This window comes from Panulirus ornatus, chromosome 59 (assembly GCF_036320965.1).
Source record: "Panulirus ornatus isolate Po-2019 chromosome 59, ASM3632096v1, whole genome shotgun sequence".
Taxonomy (NCBI): Eukaryota; Metazoa; Arthropoda; class Malacostraca; order Decapoda; family Palinuridae; genus Panulirus; species Panulirus ornatus.
The window spans coordinates 957,169-975,320 of NC_092282.1; the positions used below are offsets into that span (position 1 = coordinate 957,169).

The following is an 18,152-nucleotide window of genomic DNA, read 5'->3' on the forward strand; positions in this document are numbered from 1 at the left end:
GGAAATAATGCAAATGAGTGGGAAATGTATAAAAGAAAGAGGCAGGAAGTCAAGAGAAAGGTGCAAGAGGTGAAAAAGGGCAAATGAGAGTTGGGGTGCGAGAGTATCATTAAATTTTAGGGAGAACAAAAAGATGTTTTGGAAGGAGGTAAATAAAGTGCGTAAGACAAGGGAACAAATGGTAACATCATTGAAGGGAGCTAATGGGGAGGTGATAACAAGTAGTGGTGATGTGAGAAGGAGATGGAGTGAATATTTTGAAGGTTTGTTGAATGTGTTTGATGATAGAGTGGCAGATATAGGGTGTTTTGGTCGAGGTGGTGTGCAAAGTGAGAGGGTCAGGGAAAATGATTTGGTAAACAGAGAAGAGGTAGTAAAAGCTTTGCGGAAGATGAAAGCCGGCAAGGCAGCGGGTTTGGATGGTATTGCAGTGGAATTCATTAAAAAAGGGGGTGAATGTATTGTTGACTGGGTGGTAAGGTTATTTAATGTATGTATGACTCATGGTGAGGTGCCTGAGGATTGGCGGAATGCTTGCATAGTGCCATTGTACAAAGGCAAAGGGGACAAAGGTGAGTGCTCAAATTACAGAGGTATATGTTTGTTGAGTATTCTTGGTAAATTATATGGGAGGGTATTGATTGAGAGGGTGAAGGCATGTACAGAGCATCAGATTGGGGAAGAGCAGTGTGGTTTCAGAAGTGGTAGAGGATGTGTGGATCAGGTGTTTGCTTTGAAGAATGTATGTGAGAAATACTTAGAAAAACAAATGGATTTGTATGTAGCATTTATGGATCTGGAGAAGTCATATGATAGAGTTGATAGAGATGCTCTGTGGAAGGTATTAAGAATATATGGTGTGGGAGGTAAGTTGTTAGAAGCAGTGAAAAGTTTTTATCGAGGATGTAAGGCATGTGTACGTGTAGGAAGAGAGGAAAGTGATTGGTTCTCAGTGAATGTAGGTTTGCGGCAGGGGTATGTGATGTCTCCATGGTTGTTTAATTTGTTTATGGATGGGGTTGTTAGGGAGGTGAATGCAAGAGTTTTGGAAAGAGGGGCAATTATGCAGCCTGTTGTGGATGAGAGAGCTTGGGAAGTGAGTCAGTTGTTGTTCGCTGATGATACAGCGCTGGTGGCTGATTCATGTGAGAAATTGCAGAAGCTGGTGACTGAGTTTGGTAAAATGTGTTAAAGAAGAAAGTTGAGAGTAAATGTGAATAAGAGTAAGGTTATTAGGTACAGTAGGGTTGAGGGTTGTCAATTAGGAGGTAAATTTGAATGGAGAAAAACTGGAGGAAGTGAAGTGTTTTAGATATCTGGGAGTGGATTTGGTAGCGGATGGAACCATGGAAGCGGAAGTGAATCATAGGGTGGGGGAGGGGGCGAAAATTCTGGGAGCCTTGAAGAATGTATGGAAGTCGAGGACATTATCTCGGAAAGCAAAAATGGCTATGTTTGAAGGAATAGTGGTTCCAACAATGTTGTATGGTTGCGAGGCGTGGGCTATGGATAGAGTTGTGCGCAGGAGGGTGGATGTGCTGGAAATGAGATATTTGAGGACAATATGTGGTGTGAGGTGGTTTGATCGAGTAAGTAATAATAGGGTAAGGGAGATGTGTGGTAATAAAAAGAGTGTGGTTGAGAGAGCAGAAGAGGGTGTTTTGAAATGGTTTAGTCACATGGAGAGAATGAGTGAGGAAAGATTGACCAAGAGGATATATGTGTCAGAGGTGGAGGGAACGAGAAGAAGTGGGAGACCTAATTGGAGGTGGAAATATGGAGTGAAAAATATTTTGAGTGATCGGGGCCTGAACATGCAGGAGGGTGAAAGGTGTGCAAGGAATAGAGTGAATTGGAACGATGTGGTATACCGGGGTCGACGTGCTGTCAATGGACTGAACCAGGGCATGTGAAGCATCTGGGGTAAACCATGGAAAGTTCTGTGTATATATATATATATATATATATATATATATATATATATATATATATATATATATATATATAGTGTCCGCAAAAAAAACTATATTTTCAAAGGCGATACGCAACTAAGGTTTATTGTGGGTACAAACATAACACTCCCAGCGTTTAATCATCGTACATCTGGTCACTGAGACTAGTGTTTCTAAAGTGTGAGCACAAGCCACCCGCCTCAGTGTGCATCAGTGTTGTGGGTGGTATGATACCCCTGTTCTTCCAAACTGTCACTTTATTTGTTGGAATGTCGCCCTTGGACGCTATATTTCTTCCACCTGTGCTTCCAGATGGTTGCCTCTTACCTTTCTAAGGAGAAGAAAGCCTGAATTTTGCATAAACGCAAGAAAATGTGGATACACATGAGATTTCTAGACACATTGGGCGCTCAGAGCGCACTATCAGGTAGCCGCATCATCCAATACCTTGTCTGTGCCAAGCTTCATCCCGTAGATCAAGACCATATTGCCCTGTTCACCTCAGAACCTTGCCATTTCCATGACCAGACATTTGCAGATGGTAGTCAAGGCCAAAGACAAAATACTAAGATGTAAGTGTGGCATCGCCTTTAAAAATGTAGGGGAGTGCAGGAAAGGTTTATTTTGTGAAATGTATATAGCAAGTCAAGGGCAGGCCTTTGGTACTGTTTCTTTCCCTACACTTCGAAACTTTGGACTACCCTCTCGTGTCTTTCTTACCAACTATGACTTTTTCCCTTTTTAAAAGTTTCCCAAAGTTCAGAATTCTTAAGATATATTTCCTCTTCTCTTGTTGCTCCTTCTTATCAATCCTCTGAATCAAAATTCTTTAAAGATTCCCTGGCCTTGTTGTGGACCTACATCCTTGACTAGAGCCGTTTTACATGTCCTGGTTTCGACCTCTGACAACACATCGCCATCTTTATACCACATGGATGTAATTCATTCTGTCCCGTGCTTTCCTTTCATCCTTGTGAATATTCAGGCCCCGATACCCCAAAGCTTCTTTCAGTCCATTCTTCCACCTCCATCTTAGTATCCTCCATTGTCTGATATGTAGAGCCTCTTTGCTTATCCTCTCGATATGTCCGAAACATTCCCATCCACTCTGATTAACCCTTAATCATCCTGTGCTTGCTATCACACTTGTCATTCCTTACATGATCAACCCGCAGCAAACCACATATTGTCATCAATCCACAGGAGTCTACATTTCCCTGCTACTGAATGTGGCGCAGCCTTGGGCCTCTGGACCCTTTCGAAATGTCCTGGGTAACACCAGGACTGTCATAGAAAAATGGTTCTTAGGTAGTTATAGATAAGTAAATAAACATGTATGGGATATAATATGTGTTACTCCCTGAACCAGGAAATTTGTTTGCTTAGATATGTCGGTATATGTTGGGGGCTCAACAGCTGGTTCATATTCTAGAATCTGTGTGTTTGGAAGCAAAATTATCCTTTCGTCTACGGATCTCGAGGCAGTTCTCGTGACCGATAATGGGATTTGATGATTTTTTTTTTGTTAATGCAACTCGCATGTGGGTCTGCATATGTCCTGGGAAAGGACGTTAGCGTATCCATGCACCTGATCCATGAATTCATTAAGACTGAAAAGTCATATTTACACAGACATTTTGACGTAGATGAGAGGCTCTGTTTATCTTATCGTTTGGATTCATATCCATACTTTTGGACGTCTATTGGAAGGTCTGTTAAATTGCTTCTAAAATACCAGTGTTAAGTGGTATAAAACAGACCTAGTTTATTTCATTGTGTGGAAACATCTCAGTATTTCATTGGTATTTCAAAAGAGAGAAATCTGGTTTGCAAGGAAAATACATTTCTAATAAAATTATCTTTATTTTTCGACGTTAGTGCACCATTTAAAATCAAGATTTTAGAAGCACTTGCGGTGGACGATGCCGGGGCCGGACTCGTCGTACTCCTCCTTGGTGATCCACATGGTCTGGAAGGTGGACAGAGAGGCCAGGATGGAGCCACCGATCCAGACGGAGTACTTACGCTCGGGAGGAGCAATGATCTTGATCTTGATGGTGGAGGGAGCCAGAGCTGTGATTTCCTTCTGCATGCGGTCAGCAATACCAGGGTACATGGTGGTACCACCAGACATGACAATGTTGGCGAACAGGTCCTTCCTGATATCAATGTCGCACCTCATGATGGAGTTGTGTACAGTCTCATGAACACCAGCAGATTCCATACCCAGGAAGGAAGGCTGGAAGAGAGCCTCTGGAGCACGGAAACGTTCGTTGCCGATGGTGATGACCTGACCGTCGGGAAGTTCGTAAGACTTGTCCAGAGAGGAGGAAGCAGCAGCCACATTCATCTCATTCTCGAAGTCTAGGGCGATGTAGCAAAGCTTCTCCTTGATGTCACGGACAATCTCACGCTCAGCGGTGGTGGTGAAGGAGTAGCCACGTTCTGTCATGATCTTCATCAGGTAGTTGGTCAGATCACGACCAGCGAGGTCAAGACGAAGGATGGCATGGGGGAGAGCGAAACCTTCATAGACGGGGACCATGTGAGAAACACCATCGCCTGAGTCGCAAACCAGACCAGTGGTACGACCAGAGGCGTACAGGGACAGTACGGCCTGGATACATACGTACATGGCTGGCATACTGAAGGACTCAAACATCATCTGTGTCATCTTCTCGCGGTTGGCCTTGGGGTTGAGGGGAGCTTCAGTCAACATTGTGGGGGACTCTTCAGGGGCAATACGGAGTTCATTATAGAAGGTGTGGTACCAGATCTTCTCCATGTCGTCCCAGTTGGTGATGATGCCGTGCTCGATGGGGTACTTGAGAGTCAGGATACCTCGCTTGCTCTGGGCCTCATCACCGACGTAGGCGTCCTTCTGACCCATACCGACCATGACACCCTGGTGACGAGCGCGGCCGACGATGGAGGGGAATACGGCGCGGGGAGCGTCATCACCGGCGAAGCCGGCCTTGACCATCCCGGAGCCATTGTCCACAACAAGCGCTACTTGATCCTCGTCGTCACACATGGTGGTGGTGTTGATATGGGGTCAGTTGTATTGCCTGTAAAAGATAATGTCGTTGTAATGCATTTCGTAACGATACGTGTAACATTCTTATATTCGTATTGACACTGCTCCTACCATAATGATAGAAAATGCTTCTGCCACTTGAAATTACTTACACTGGAAATGATAATTGTAAAGTGAAATACGAACACACATTCACAGACACACACATTTTAGACATGCTGGAAACTGAATGCGGGAGACGGTATATGGTGTGGGGCGGGAGACGGTATATGGTGTGGGGCGGGAGACGGTATATGGTGTGGGGCGGGAGACGGTATATGGTGTGAGGCGGGAGACGGTATATGGTGTGGGGCGGGAAACGGTATATGGTGTGGGGCGGGAGACGGTATATGGTGTGGGGCGGGAGACGGTATATGGTGTGGGGCGGGAGACGGTATATGGTGTGGGGCGGGAGACGGTATATGGTGTGGGGCGGGAGACGGTATATGGTGTGGGGCGGAGACGGTATATGGTGTGAGGCGGGAGACGGTATATGGTGTGGGGCGGGAGACGGTATATGGTGTGGGGCGGGAGACGGTATATGGTGTGGGGCGGGAGACGGTATATGGTGTGGGGCGGGAGACGGTATATGGTGTGGGGCGGGAGACGGTATATGGTGTGGGGCGGGAGACGGTATATGGTGTGGGGCGGGAGACGGTATATGGTGTGAGGCGGGAGACGGTATATGGTGTGAGGCGGGAGACGGTATATGGTGTGGGGCGAGTTGATTGTGAAAGGATTACCAGTGTGAAAAGATGATGTTATGGTGAGTGCAGTCTGACTGAGAAGGCTGACTAGTGTATGTTAAAATGATTTGGACATATGGAGAAGGTGACTGAAGAAAGACTAGTTAAAAGAATCTTATTTGGAAGTGGAGGGAGGAGATGGAATGATGGAGGGAAGGAGGCTTTGGAGTATCAGGGCCTGAACATTGAGCAAGATGAGAGGAGCGCATGGCGTTAAATGTACTGGATTGATGTGGTATATGAGGAGGGAAGCGTTGTCAGTTGGCTGACATTGAAACACATTCTCTCTCTCTCTCTCTCTCTCTCTCTCTCTCTCTCTCTCTCTCTCTCTCTCTCTCTCTCTCTCTCTCTCACACACACACACACACACAGCACACATGTGGCAAAATGGTTTGCATCGCTGATGAAGATTCATGCTCTGACCTGCCAGGGTTTGAATCCCGGGTGCGGCAGGCGACTCACAGCTAACCCAGATGTTCATCCCCGTGGGATTTGTCGATAAATGGGTCCCTGGCATAGGTTATGGTTGTAAAGACATGGTTCATATCTACAACGTTAAGAGACGGAGCAAGACGAGTGTAAACTCCCCTTAACACACGAAAGTAAAGTAATGACGTACATATAAACCAGACGATCCCACAGTTCGTCCCAACATGTGTAAGGTCATAGTTCGTCCAAGTTGAATTTTAGGTAATTAGATTTCTGAAAGTACCATAAGCAAGTTTTCTTTCTATAATGTTCTCATTGCGCAATGTTTGAAATTCGTTTATCTACGAGGAATTTCAGCGCTTTGTTGACTTACGGAAAGATATGACAATTAAATGAATAGATATAGACTGCATGGAGGCAACGGGCATAGTTTAAGTACGTCTTTAGTTATGGGAAACTTTGTGACATCTTCACTTCTTAAGATTATCTGATGAGGTCAACAGTCGCCACATACGACTGAGTTACCGTAAGACAGGTAATGTTCTGCCGTTATCACCATGGAACTTTACTTTTTTTTTCTGTTCGTCTTCTGGAAGTGTTTATCGTGAACGTAGATCAATGGCGCAGGCGCAGCACGAGTGCAAGTGGGCGTCTTGGATGTATTATTTAATTATAGTCACCCCAGATTTCTAGTGATCACAGGACCAGTTTCTATGAAAGAGTCCTAGTATTACCCAGGACCTCTTCAAAGGATCCTGCTGCTGAAGGCTGCACTGCTTCCAGTAGCAGGGAAATATAAACTACTAAGGAACAAGAAGCTCTTTGACAATGCTGTACTCATCATGATACAGCCTCGCAAAGGTGACTTTTCACTCGCAGTATAACCTCAAGCGGCGAGGTCCAGTAACGCCCATCTTGGTTGTTTGGGATGAAGAGAGAAAGATCAGAGTATGTCTGAGCAAACATTCGGTTCAGTTATTGTGAAGACTCGATGTGTAACACCGCATCACTGCCACGATCATCACACGACAAACTCAAACATAGAACTAATGTAACGATGTCCATCGTTCATGTCACACTTGCTGCCACTTAATGTTTCAACAGAACTTCACACACCACACTGCTGAACCAGTTCCTGGCTCTCACTACACTGTCTGTCTGTTTCCCTGTGATGTGTAGGAATGTGGTCACTGCCACACTTACCCGCCTCGAGTCTTGGAGACGACTAGCTCGTCGCTTGCAGATGCTCGCTTTTTATACAAGTCACCGAAATTCTTACCTTGAGAAGTTGAAATCGAGCCAAAAGCTGTTATCGGATACCACTTGAAACTGATCCTTAATTAAGAAACATAGAAAGTTATCCATTTGCTCACTGGGTTCATACAACGTACTCCTGTGTAATACAGCAAAAGTTTTGGTACGATCACCTACATTACGGCTTAAGAGTTTTATATAAGTATAGTATAAGTGTAGTCTGCCTGTATGATAACATGGTACGGTTGTCTTACAACAATGGTACGACCTTTTTTGTCTAACTTGGCGGCACCTTCTGACCAACCACTTCATTTACATACATTTTTCCTTCTATTTAGGACATTAGTTCACTAGAGCCGTCCTCTTCCTGTATGGAACTTTAGCTCTCGCTGGTATCGTACATACCTTGACTGTCTTTAATTGTTTCGCTTCAAAACTTTTTGATGTATCTTAACTGATGTTGTATGTATGTGTGTGTGTGTGTGTGTGTGTGTGTGTGTGTGTGTGTGTGTAATAGTATTAACAACTTGGACTGTATGTATGTGTATAGTAGTGTCTGTTGTAAATGCTCATTTTGTTAGTCTTACAGAAAGACATTTTGCACACATTGGCGACTCCATTACTACAGATCTGATTTACGTCAAGGGTGTCACCTTTGTGTGGTTGATCCACTTAGTATAAAGGGAAACATAATTGATAACAATAGATAAACAGGAAATATTTGAACAGAAATATTTCTCTCTTTAAAGTAGTGAGTAACACGTGTAGTGACAGAGAAGTGACTCATTGATCACGATGTGATCTTGTGTATGTGTTTCCACGGTAGACTAAGTCGCCCATCATCTCAGCAGCTTTGCTTGCTGTCTGCGTGAATATATCGCGTGAGGTCAGCGCCTCAAATATAATGGAAGTTGACGAACAGTACGTGGTCAACACCACTGATGACCACGTCTCCTCCATACCATAACCTGGTGTTGGCCAGATATTACGTTGTCTGGAAGAGAAGAAACTATATATATATATATATATATATATATATATATATATATATATATATATATATATATATATATATATATATATCAGTCCATGCATGAAAGATGTTGTTTATTAATCATACTATAATTTCAGTATAATAATAGTGACTGTGTTGCTTCGTGCGCATAATGCTATGACCAGATTGAAAACTCCCGTCTTAACCTTCAGTACGTCCTCCAACCTCTGTTTCTTTTTTCGTATATATATATATATATATATATATATATATATATATATATATATATAATCAGTTTATATATGCTTGTGTGCGTGTGTGTGTGTGTGTGTGTGTGTTGTGGGGGCACATTTTGGTCAGTTCATGGGTCGGGTCGTCAGAAATAGAACCACTTTCTACCCTCTTGGTATTCGTTGCTGCTGTTGTCATTGCAGTGTAATTTGACAGGATCATTGCGTCTTATGATTGGCTTCCTGCACACGTCATTATAGCTAATGATGTGTAACGCTGAACCAAGCGGTGAGGGTAAACGTTGAGTGACCTGTGAGGCTTTAATGCGGAATGTAAAGCTTGGCTGGTGTGTGTGTTTGTGTGTGTGTGTTATACCACAGCTGAGTACGAGGACGTTGTTCGTCTGTTCCTGATGTTACCTTATTAAGGCAGGAAAGGGAATTAGGTATGAAAAAATGAATATCGTGTATATATATATATATATATATATAACTCCAACAGCCAGGATCGAACCCGGGACCCCTATGTAACAGGCGAGAGCGCTACCGCTAAGCCATGATCGTCCCTTAATAGGGAAATGACTATTCGAATACTATGTACCCAGTCCTCAGGTATCTCCCTTTGGCCATACAAACGTCACAAAACATAACTAACCAATCAAACACACTCTCATCTCCCTGCATGAGTACATTAGCTGCAATCCCATCCACTCCCGCATCTTTACGACACTTCTTCTTACGCGAGACTTTCAGTGCTTTCTCTAAGTTTTACAAGTACTTTCAGTACTCTTTCCACTTCTTTCGCCCCTTCTTTGCCTGAAGCCACCTCTCAGTCTGGTCGTCTTTCTATTGCCCTCCCGTGTCTTCCTTTTCTCCTCATACTATTTACAATCACATTCTCTGTGAAGTTCATTTTGGCTGTTGTACCTCATGCCTGACTTGTCGTCTTTTCGTCTGTTGTACCATGACCCCATGCCTCCTTCTCTGGTTCTTCTCACAGTCACACTCTGTATCCTCAGGTACCTTCCATTTCCCTCTCTTTCTCTTCCACTTATGATTCAACATCTCTGTTCCACAACTCGCTGCCGTTTGTCTTATTTTCAATCCCAAATTTCACATGTCAAATTGCTTGCACATTCACCCACTACTTACAAAGGAATACAAAGGAATTCAAACAGCAATAGACCATAGGGTCCTTTCGAGGCTGTTTGACCTAGTGGAAGAGAAACACAGAATAGTGACAAAATTTAGAAGGCATACAGATAATTCACAGAGAATGACCTGCAAATTGTCGTATTGAATATGGAAGCGCAATAATGAAAGTCGTGACCTTGAGGCGAAATATTTATTAAGTCTTCTTAAACGTATCTGTAGTACTGCTTCCAACCACTCTACTCGGCGGATCGTTCTATACGTTAACAATCAGGTTAAGGAAAAAGAACTTCGCCTCATTCAAGGTAAATCATTTGCCCACGAGTTTGTATCCATTATTACGAATGAAATCAGACGAATCAGTAACCTGCTCCTCTTCCACAGCTTCCTCAAGTTTCAGTTACTCTCAAGTGATAAAGGTCTTTACTGCCTCTTTTTCCCCATGTCCTTGCTGTCAGTCATGACCTACTTTTTAGAATTCACATTTTCTCCCTCCTTTAGAACTCGTAAATTGGTTTTCCCCCCACCTCTCTCTTTTTATAGCCATTTTCACGTTATTTAAGATCTGGCCTGGAAGAGAAGTTACCTCCGTGACTGGAATCTCCATCATGGGAGAAAAGAAACAAATACGTGCACCTAACGTCCGTCTTGGCGCCACCATCAGTGAGGACGTTCTGTCAGTGTACTGCGTCGGGTACATTGTCTCTACCAGCAGTCTACTCACAGCAGTGAAACAGCAGCTGGCGATAGTAGAACCTGGCACGACTTGTATCGCAAAACTTTATGTGTGTGTGTGTGTGTGTGTGTGTGTGTGTGTGTGTGTATTTTATCAAAGAAATAGATGCACGAGGTCAGTAAGTGCAAATTACTTGGTGTTAATGGTTGAAGGGTTTCAGTTGACAAAATTCCTCTTTAAACAAACTCTAAGAACCACATATGAATTGGCACAAGATCATACACAGCATCTCCGGTACAGAATCATCCACAGCACTTCCAGTACAGAGGGTCATACACAGGGTAGGGGGCCAGAACGTTCAAAAGGGTGAAAGAAGTCAGTCCATGGGATAAAATTAATTGGACCGGTGTGCTATATGAAGGGCAGTGTGCTACCCCAGGGTTGATTCAAGGCATATGAAGCAAAGTAAACAATAGCATTGTCTGTAGACTTAACTGTGGATTTTAGGCTCTGTTGTCAGTGCATTATATACGTCAGCTAGAAAATTGGAAATGTGCACGTAACTCCGTTGATTGTCTGTTCCAGACGCTTTCTGTCATATATAATGTATTATGTCACTCGTTGCTTATGATTAAAAACATAATTCTAATGACACCGAAATCTTAAAGATCTTAGATTCCTGATCTTCTCTGAGGCTTGCAAAGTGGAAGAAGATATTGCACATAATATCTGAGATCAAGAAGCAGAGTGGTAATTGTAGAAGGGTACGAAACTTTCATGGAAAATGTCGTGAGCGTAATGAAAGAAAGTAAATTTCTCTATCTTTTATTTATTTTTCACAAATATTTCTTTCATTATATCATCAGCGTATAAACGCATTATCTATGATATATATAAACTGATTTTTCAAGAAACATGGAAAAACCTGTCTCAAATACATATATGAAAAAAAACATGAACTTGAAATGAGTTTTAACATAAAGGTACTTTCATTAAAGAAACTGATTTGCAATTGAAACAAGAAGCAAACTTCGTATGTTCATTGATGATTATTTCAAGCAATGGAAAATGAATGATCCATGAGTTACAGTGTTTATCTCACTGCTTCGTTTATCAGATCTCCAACCTGTACTACAAAGTAAGATTTAGAAGCACTTGCGGTGGACGATGCCGGGGCCGGACTCGTCGTACTCCTCCTTGGTGATCCACATGGTCTGGAAGGTGGACAGAGAGGCCAGGATGGAGCCACCGATCCAGACGGAGTACTTACGCTCGGGAGGAGCAATGATCTTGATCTTGATGGTGGAGGGAGCCAGAGCTGTGATTTCCTTCTGCATGCGGTCAGCAATACCAGGGTACATGGTGGTACCACCAGACACAACGATGTTAGCGAACAGGTCCTTCCTGATGTCAATGTCGCACCTCATGATGGAGCCATGAACTGTTTCATGAACACCAGCAGATTCCATACCCAGGAAGGAAGGCTGGAAGAGAGCCTCTGGAGCACGGAAACGTTCGTTGCCGATGGTGATGACCTGACCGTCGGGAAGTTCGTAGGACTTGTCCAGAGAGGAGGAAGCAGCAGCCACATTCATCTCATTCTCGAAGTCGAGGGCGATGTAGCAAAGCTTCTCCTTGATGTCACGGACAATCTCACGCTCAGCGGTGGTGGTGAAGGAGTAGCCACGTTCTGTCATGATCTTCATCAAGTACATGGTGAGGTCACGACCAGCCAGGTCAAGACGAAGGACTGCGTGGGGTAAAGCAAAGCCTTCGTACACGGGGACCATATGAGATACACCATCACCAGAGTCGCAAACCAGACCAGTGGTACGACCAGAGGCGTACAGGGACAGAACGGCCTGGATGGTAACGTACATGGCTGGTAAGCTGAAAGACTCGAACATGATCTGCGTCATTTTCTCACGGTTGGCCTTGGGGTTGAGGGGAGCCTCAGTCAACATTGTGGGGGACTCCTCAGGGGCAACACGGAGTTCGTTGTAGAAGGTGTGATACCAGATCTTCTCCATGTCGTCCCAGTTGGTGATGATGCCGTGCTCGATGGGGTACTTGAGAGTCAGGATACCTCGTTTAGCCTGAGCCTCATCACCGACGTAGGCGTCCTTCTGACCCATACCGACCATGACACCCTGGTGACGAGCGCGGCCGACGATGGAGGGGAATACGGCGCGGGGAGCGTCATCACCGGCGAAGCCGGCCTTGACCATGCCGGAGCCATTGTCGCAGACCAGAGCTACCTGCTCATCGTCGTCACACATGGTGGTGGTTTGTGTGTGGAATCAGTTACCTGGGTGATGAAAATAAATCTCGTAACTCCATGAGTGTAAATAAATGAATAGAACTACTTCACATAACACGAGAATACGCTTTTGATCTTGTTTAGACTCCTTGAATATAAGAACAGAGAAAGATGAGTGGTTCCCGGTGAAGATAGGTCAGTGTCGAGGGTGTGACATCAACATGGATGTTTAATATTTACGGACAGGATGGTGAAGGGTGTAAATACAAGGGTTTAGAGCGAGGGGAGAGTTTACAACACACTGGTGATGGGGCAGCATAGATGGACGATGAATGATTTGTTGTCTGCAGATGTCACGGGATAATAGAGGGAAACTCCTGAATCCGGTGAATGAATTTGAGAGAACGTGTTAGAGGAACAAGTTGAGAGTAAATGTGAACAAATGTGAAGTCCTTAGAGTTCTGTATATATAGTCAATGGACTGAACCAAGGTATGTGAAGCGTCCGGGGTAAACCATGGAGAGGTCTGTGGGGCCTTGTTGTAGACAGATGAGCTGTGGTTTCGATGCCTTACACATATGGCTCGAGAATGGCTGTGAGGAGATGTAGCCTTTCTTCGTCTGTTCCTGGCGCTACGTCGCTAACGCGGGAAATAGCGATTGATTGGGGGGGAGGATGAATATCTCTTTGTTTACAAATCCCTCAGGACCACATTCATGAGAGGAACCATTTTCCAGGACCTCTAGCAGCTCTAAGGCTGCGTTACTTCCAGTAGCAGGGAAATGTTGGACTTCATTGGAGTGGGAAGTTGTGCGACGAGAATGTAGTCCCTGTTGTTACGAGACGATGATACAGCCTCGCTGAAGATGACCTTACATATGTGGTACGAACACAAGCAGGCGTAATCCGGTAACACAGACAGGCAGACTGAATGAATGAGTGGATGTATGTATGACACACACACACACACACACACACACACACACACACACACACACACACACACACACACACACGTTTGTATTGTGTATATGAATATAGTCTCACTAATGTATTTACGGTTTACAACTTTATTGTTCATTGTTGTCTTTTGTTCTCTACAGTTCATGGAAATGAATTCATCCTAGAATGTAAGAATACAGTGATTCAAAGGTTCCATCAAGACTGCATTGACCAAAAGGACCAGGATGTTGTACTAAACCTGTCTTTCCATATTGCATAAATAGCCAGTAGAAAAATTAATGATGATAATCTATAAATCAAGCCATCATCATCACCGGATCATGGGATGGATCAACTTCTTTCAAATATAACAGTTCCATGAGGGAGTACTGCCAACCATGTTGTCACATAATCATGACAGTACCAGTAGCATCATTAACGAAAGTAATTATGATGATGATAACAGTAGCAGTGGTATTGAAGATTTCTAACGCAGTCGAGCAACACAGTAGTGCTCAGCTTAAACCATTAGCAACTTGTACTGATGAACACATTGTTTACTTTTATGAACTGTGAAAGAAAACGTATCAATCATTGGTCACTTCTGGAAAGTTTCATTACTAGGCATGATGATTGTTTCATAGACACGTTCCCTCTAAGAACGAGCTAACTTTACCTATGCCCATGATGAACATACGCTGACCAGCCACTGTCGCTGTAGTGCGTCGCCAATTTAAAGCCAAAGTCAGAAAACTGAAGGTGTTACGTAACTTGAAATCTGCTCAGCTTTTCCCTTCTTAGCGAGTTAAGTAGCGTCAGGAGCAGATGACAGAAGCTCCGTGGAAAAACTTGTGCATGGCTTCTTCTTCTGTTCCTACTTGTAGAAAAAGATGGTAAAGGAGGAGTGGCTTTCCAGGCCCCCCTTTTCCACCTCTCTTAATTGCCTCCTACAACACACAGTAGATACGCGGGTTGGGGTCTTTCTCCCCTGCTCCCGAGAGTTACCTTAGTTTTCTAATTTCCCATAGTTAGGGAATGTCGTTGAAGGATAACTGGCAGCGTAGTGGAACAAGAGCGATACTTAAATAATCACGTGTACTGCAGTACGTAATGATGATCTCATTCACTAGTATTCTCCCTGGAGAGGGAGAAGTCCGCCGCCGCTGCTTGATCCGTGTTAGTACGTAACGATACATGTATGGATGATGTGGTGGTCCATTCGTAAACACGTCCATCCTGCTGCTAGGAGTCCACATGGAACACTGAGTTATTGCGCGCAGCATTTGATGAGAAATATGTTGTCTAGTGGCATTCTAAAACCTATCTCCAAGAATATACATCGTTCATTAATATACTATATTTAGTTTATTTGTTGTTCACAAATATTTCAACAGGAGTCATCGCGACCTCATGTATCCCTTGGAGAAAATACAATTGATATGTGATCATCCAGACGCATATGAAGAAATTGATAAAGGAAACAGTGAGGAGTTGCCTCAAAACCAGGAAATAGTGAAGCATCTGTGCATTGAGACTGAGGAACAGTGAAACATGGATCAAGTGAAACAAGAAGATTAAGGCTGGATCAAGGTCCTCGAGTGCTGAAACTCGGAAACACTGAAACAAGAAATCGTTAAAACTAAGGATCTGTCCCTCACTGCAGCGTTGAGAGTGTGGAAAATTTAAGGTATGGGACGTCGAGATCAAGGAACACTAATACATGGAACTGTAACGCGAATTGAGTCATACGTACACCACTATACATATGAAACATACGTCATTGGGCACAAGAAAACTGAGATGCGGAATCTTTCATCGCGGAGTACCATTGCTGGGCTCTGTCAAGACTAAGCGACGTCGAAATATGGCAATGATTACTTGTGTTATGATTGTTATGACTGTAGCATCGGTGAGTCGAGACTAGCGAACACTGAGGCATGAGAGCAAGGAACACTTAGGTAGTGAAGCTCTGTGACTATGGATCACTGGTGCCAACGTTAAGGATAAAGAACACTAAGGGGTGGGAACGCTGAGACGAAGGCTCAGTGAGACGCTAGAGCTCCTCTGCCACAACACCTACCCGCGGTGAGTCGAAAGAATGACTAGCCAGACGCTCACTGCTGGCTACTTTATACGGAAGCCATATCCCTCCTGCTGTCGAATGTCTAAGCGAGCCAAATATTCTCATGATTACCATTCAGAAATTCCCTGTCCTTCAGACACGAACGATGAATAGACACTTTTATTGTCCGCTCGTTATGGAAGTGTTTGGTATTCTTTTTCCTGGATCAGTAGGCTTCAAGACGTTCTAAAACGGTAGATGCCATCGAAACTACGAGGAAGACTCAGTGAGCCCAGCGTATTTTTACTGCTGGCCCCTCCCTAATAACCACCTGTTGCAGGTGTTCTTCCTTTGTTTCTGTGGAACTTGTATTTGATGTACTACTACATGGAACATATTAGGGGAAATGTGCTTATTTTTAGTTTCTCTTACAGTTATTCATCTTATATATATATATATATATATATATATATATATATATATATATATATATATTGCTTCCGTCACTAAAATTTGGATTTTTCACTATCGTTGGCTTCCAAACAATACCTTCAAGATAGGCTTTATTCCGAAGCTGAATTTTAGAAATGGTTTGCTGATGCATAACAGGTCTCCAAATATAATTTGAATTGCCTTTTTTTCTAGCACAATCCCCTTCCAGGCTACTTCTTTTTCATGCTTCTAACCAGTAGACATGGTACACGTACAGTAAGTAGACTTACATTGGAAATATTTTCAGAAAAAGAAAACTCATTTACTATACCATTTTCTACCCATTAAATAATTCCATATACAAAAACCACTTCATAGTGTTAAAACGTTCCGTTGAGATCACTAAATTTTATCAAACACGAAAGAAAACCAAAAAGAATAGAAAAAACTAAAATCAATTCATTTACTCACGATTAGACCAAATGAAAGATTCAGATGTTTACATTTTCTCGTTTATAGAACATTTACAATTTCGGTAACATACCTCAGGATGATATCTACAAGTTAGATCAGTACAATGATGAGAGTTAAAGATGTTGAGTTAAAGATGTTGAGTTAAAGAGAAAGAATTAAGATACACACGCGGAGAGGAACATTCTTCAGCAGTCGATTTACAAGACACTGGAATGAACCACGACATGTTATCATACCAAACGTTATCACTTCATTTAAAAGACGACTAGACACGTGCTTTGATGATATCAATTGTCAGTGTAGAACCTGGTTCAGTGAAGTATAATAAAATGTAATTTTAGTTCAAAATTGCTTCTATGAAGAGTAATGTCTAAAATCTGTCTTTTCTAGATTATGTTGCTGCTGTATATTTCCATCATCCTTTCCTTTAAAATTTCCATGAATTGTGTTCTGTTTATGATACATGGTGTTCCATCATTGTTATGTTTCTTCCAGTGGGTGTAGTAGAGGGAATGGTGGATGGGAGGAGACCTTCTACTTCACCATCTTGCTCTCTCTCTATATGCATTAGGAATTTACGATGCAGCTACTCGCCTCCAGCAGACAGCCTTGCTATAGACCATCCTGATGTCTGTATTTCCCATGTACACCAAGACCCCGCTATGATCTAGAATCCTTCTTACTTACCTTATGTGGACATTAGAACCCTCTCCACGCAGCAGAACCCTTTCCACACGCCGGAACCATCTTCACATAACAGGAAATGGTAACTCTTTATACATCTCAACCCCACCAGGAAACTCCGAAACAACGCAGTCGTTAAACAGCAAACACTGCGTTTTTACCAGAACCTTTCCACACTACAGGGCTTTTACTACACAGTGGGAAACTGTCCACAATTCAGTTCCATCTCTCCACCAAGACTTCCTCCACAAACCATTTCACTTTTCATGACCAAGACCCTCCATGAACTCCAAAAACCTCTTTATACATCGCAATTCCTCTTTGCCCATCAGTCTCCCGTCTATACATCGGGACTGTCTTTACCCGCGGCACTTTTTCACACATCAGAATATTCTTCAGACAAAAGGATCCTTTGCGCTCGTCAGAACCCTTTACATAAATCAGGGCCATGTATAACGCCAGCATCATATGCTAACATCAGTGACCTACACACTCAAGTGTATGCTGTGAGCACCAGGATCCTCCTCGTAAACAAAGACAAAACCGTCTCCACACAAGGAGGACCTGCCCACAACCTAGGATGTTACACACCATCACCGACTCTACATATAAGAACAACGAGTATCTCCTCACACGAGGGCATTCTATTTATACCAGAGCCTCTTTACATACCAAGACCCTGTCCACACAGTAGGATCCTCAGCACACACCAGGCAGGAGTGGTCCTGTCCACACAGGATTGTATAAACTTGGTCTCTGTCTTAGGAGTTTTCTTTAGTTCTTCTCAGA

At 43.2% G+C, this 18,152-nt stretch overlaps 2 protein-coding genes across 2 annotated transcripts; both read right to left on the minus strand.

Moving 5' to 3' along the window:
* Positions 1 to 3,795: 3,795 nt before the first annotated feature.
* Positions 3,796 to 7,466, minus strand: LOC139767333 (actin-2, muscle-specific-like). The gene is made up of 2 exons (XM_071696652.1): positions 7,407 to 7,466; positions 3,796 to 5,020 (listed from the first exon to the last, which is right to left on the minus strand). Exon 2 carries the CDS (start codon positions 4,984 to 4,986, stop codon positions 3,853 to 3,855), a length of 1,134 nt encoding a protein of 377 aa, XP_071552753.1. The 5' UTR covers positions 4,987 to 5,020; positions 7,407 to 7,466; the 3' UTR covers positions 3,796 to 3,852.
* A 3,854-nt stretch (positions 7,467 to 11,320) lies between these two features.
* Positions 11,321 to 15,852, minus strand: LOC139767092 (actin, alpha skeletal muscle 2-like). Its single transcript, XM_071696064.1, has 2 exons — positions 15,792 to 15,852; positions 11,321 to 12,817 (listed from the first exon to the last, which is right to left on the minus strand). The coding sequence occupies exon 2, from the start codon at positions 12,786 to 12,788 to the stop codon at positions 11,655 to 11,657; it is 1,134 nt and encodes a 377-aa protein (XP_071552165.1). The 5' UTR covers positions 12,789 to 12,817; positions 15,792 to 15,852; the 3' UTR covers positions 11,321 to 11,654.
* Positions 15,853 to 18,152: the final 2,300 nt, after the last annotated feature.

Coding starts and splice junctions, on each gene's coding strand:
- LOC139767333 (XM_071696652.1), bottom strand. CDS start 4,986: ATGTGTGACGACGAGGATCAAGTAGCGCTTGTTGTGGACAATGGCTCC.
- LOC139767092 (XM_071696064.1), bottom strand. CDS start 12,788: ATGTGTGACGACGATGAGCAGGTAGCTCTGGTCTGCGACAATGGCTCC.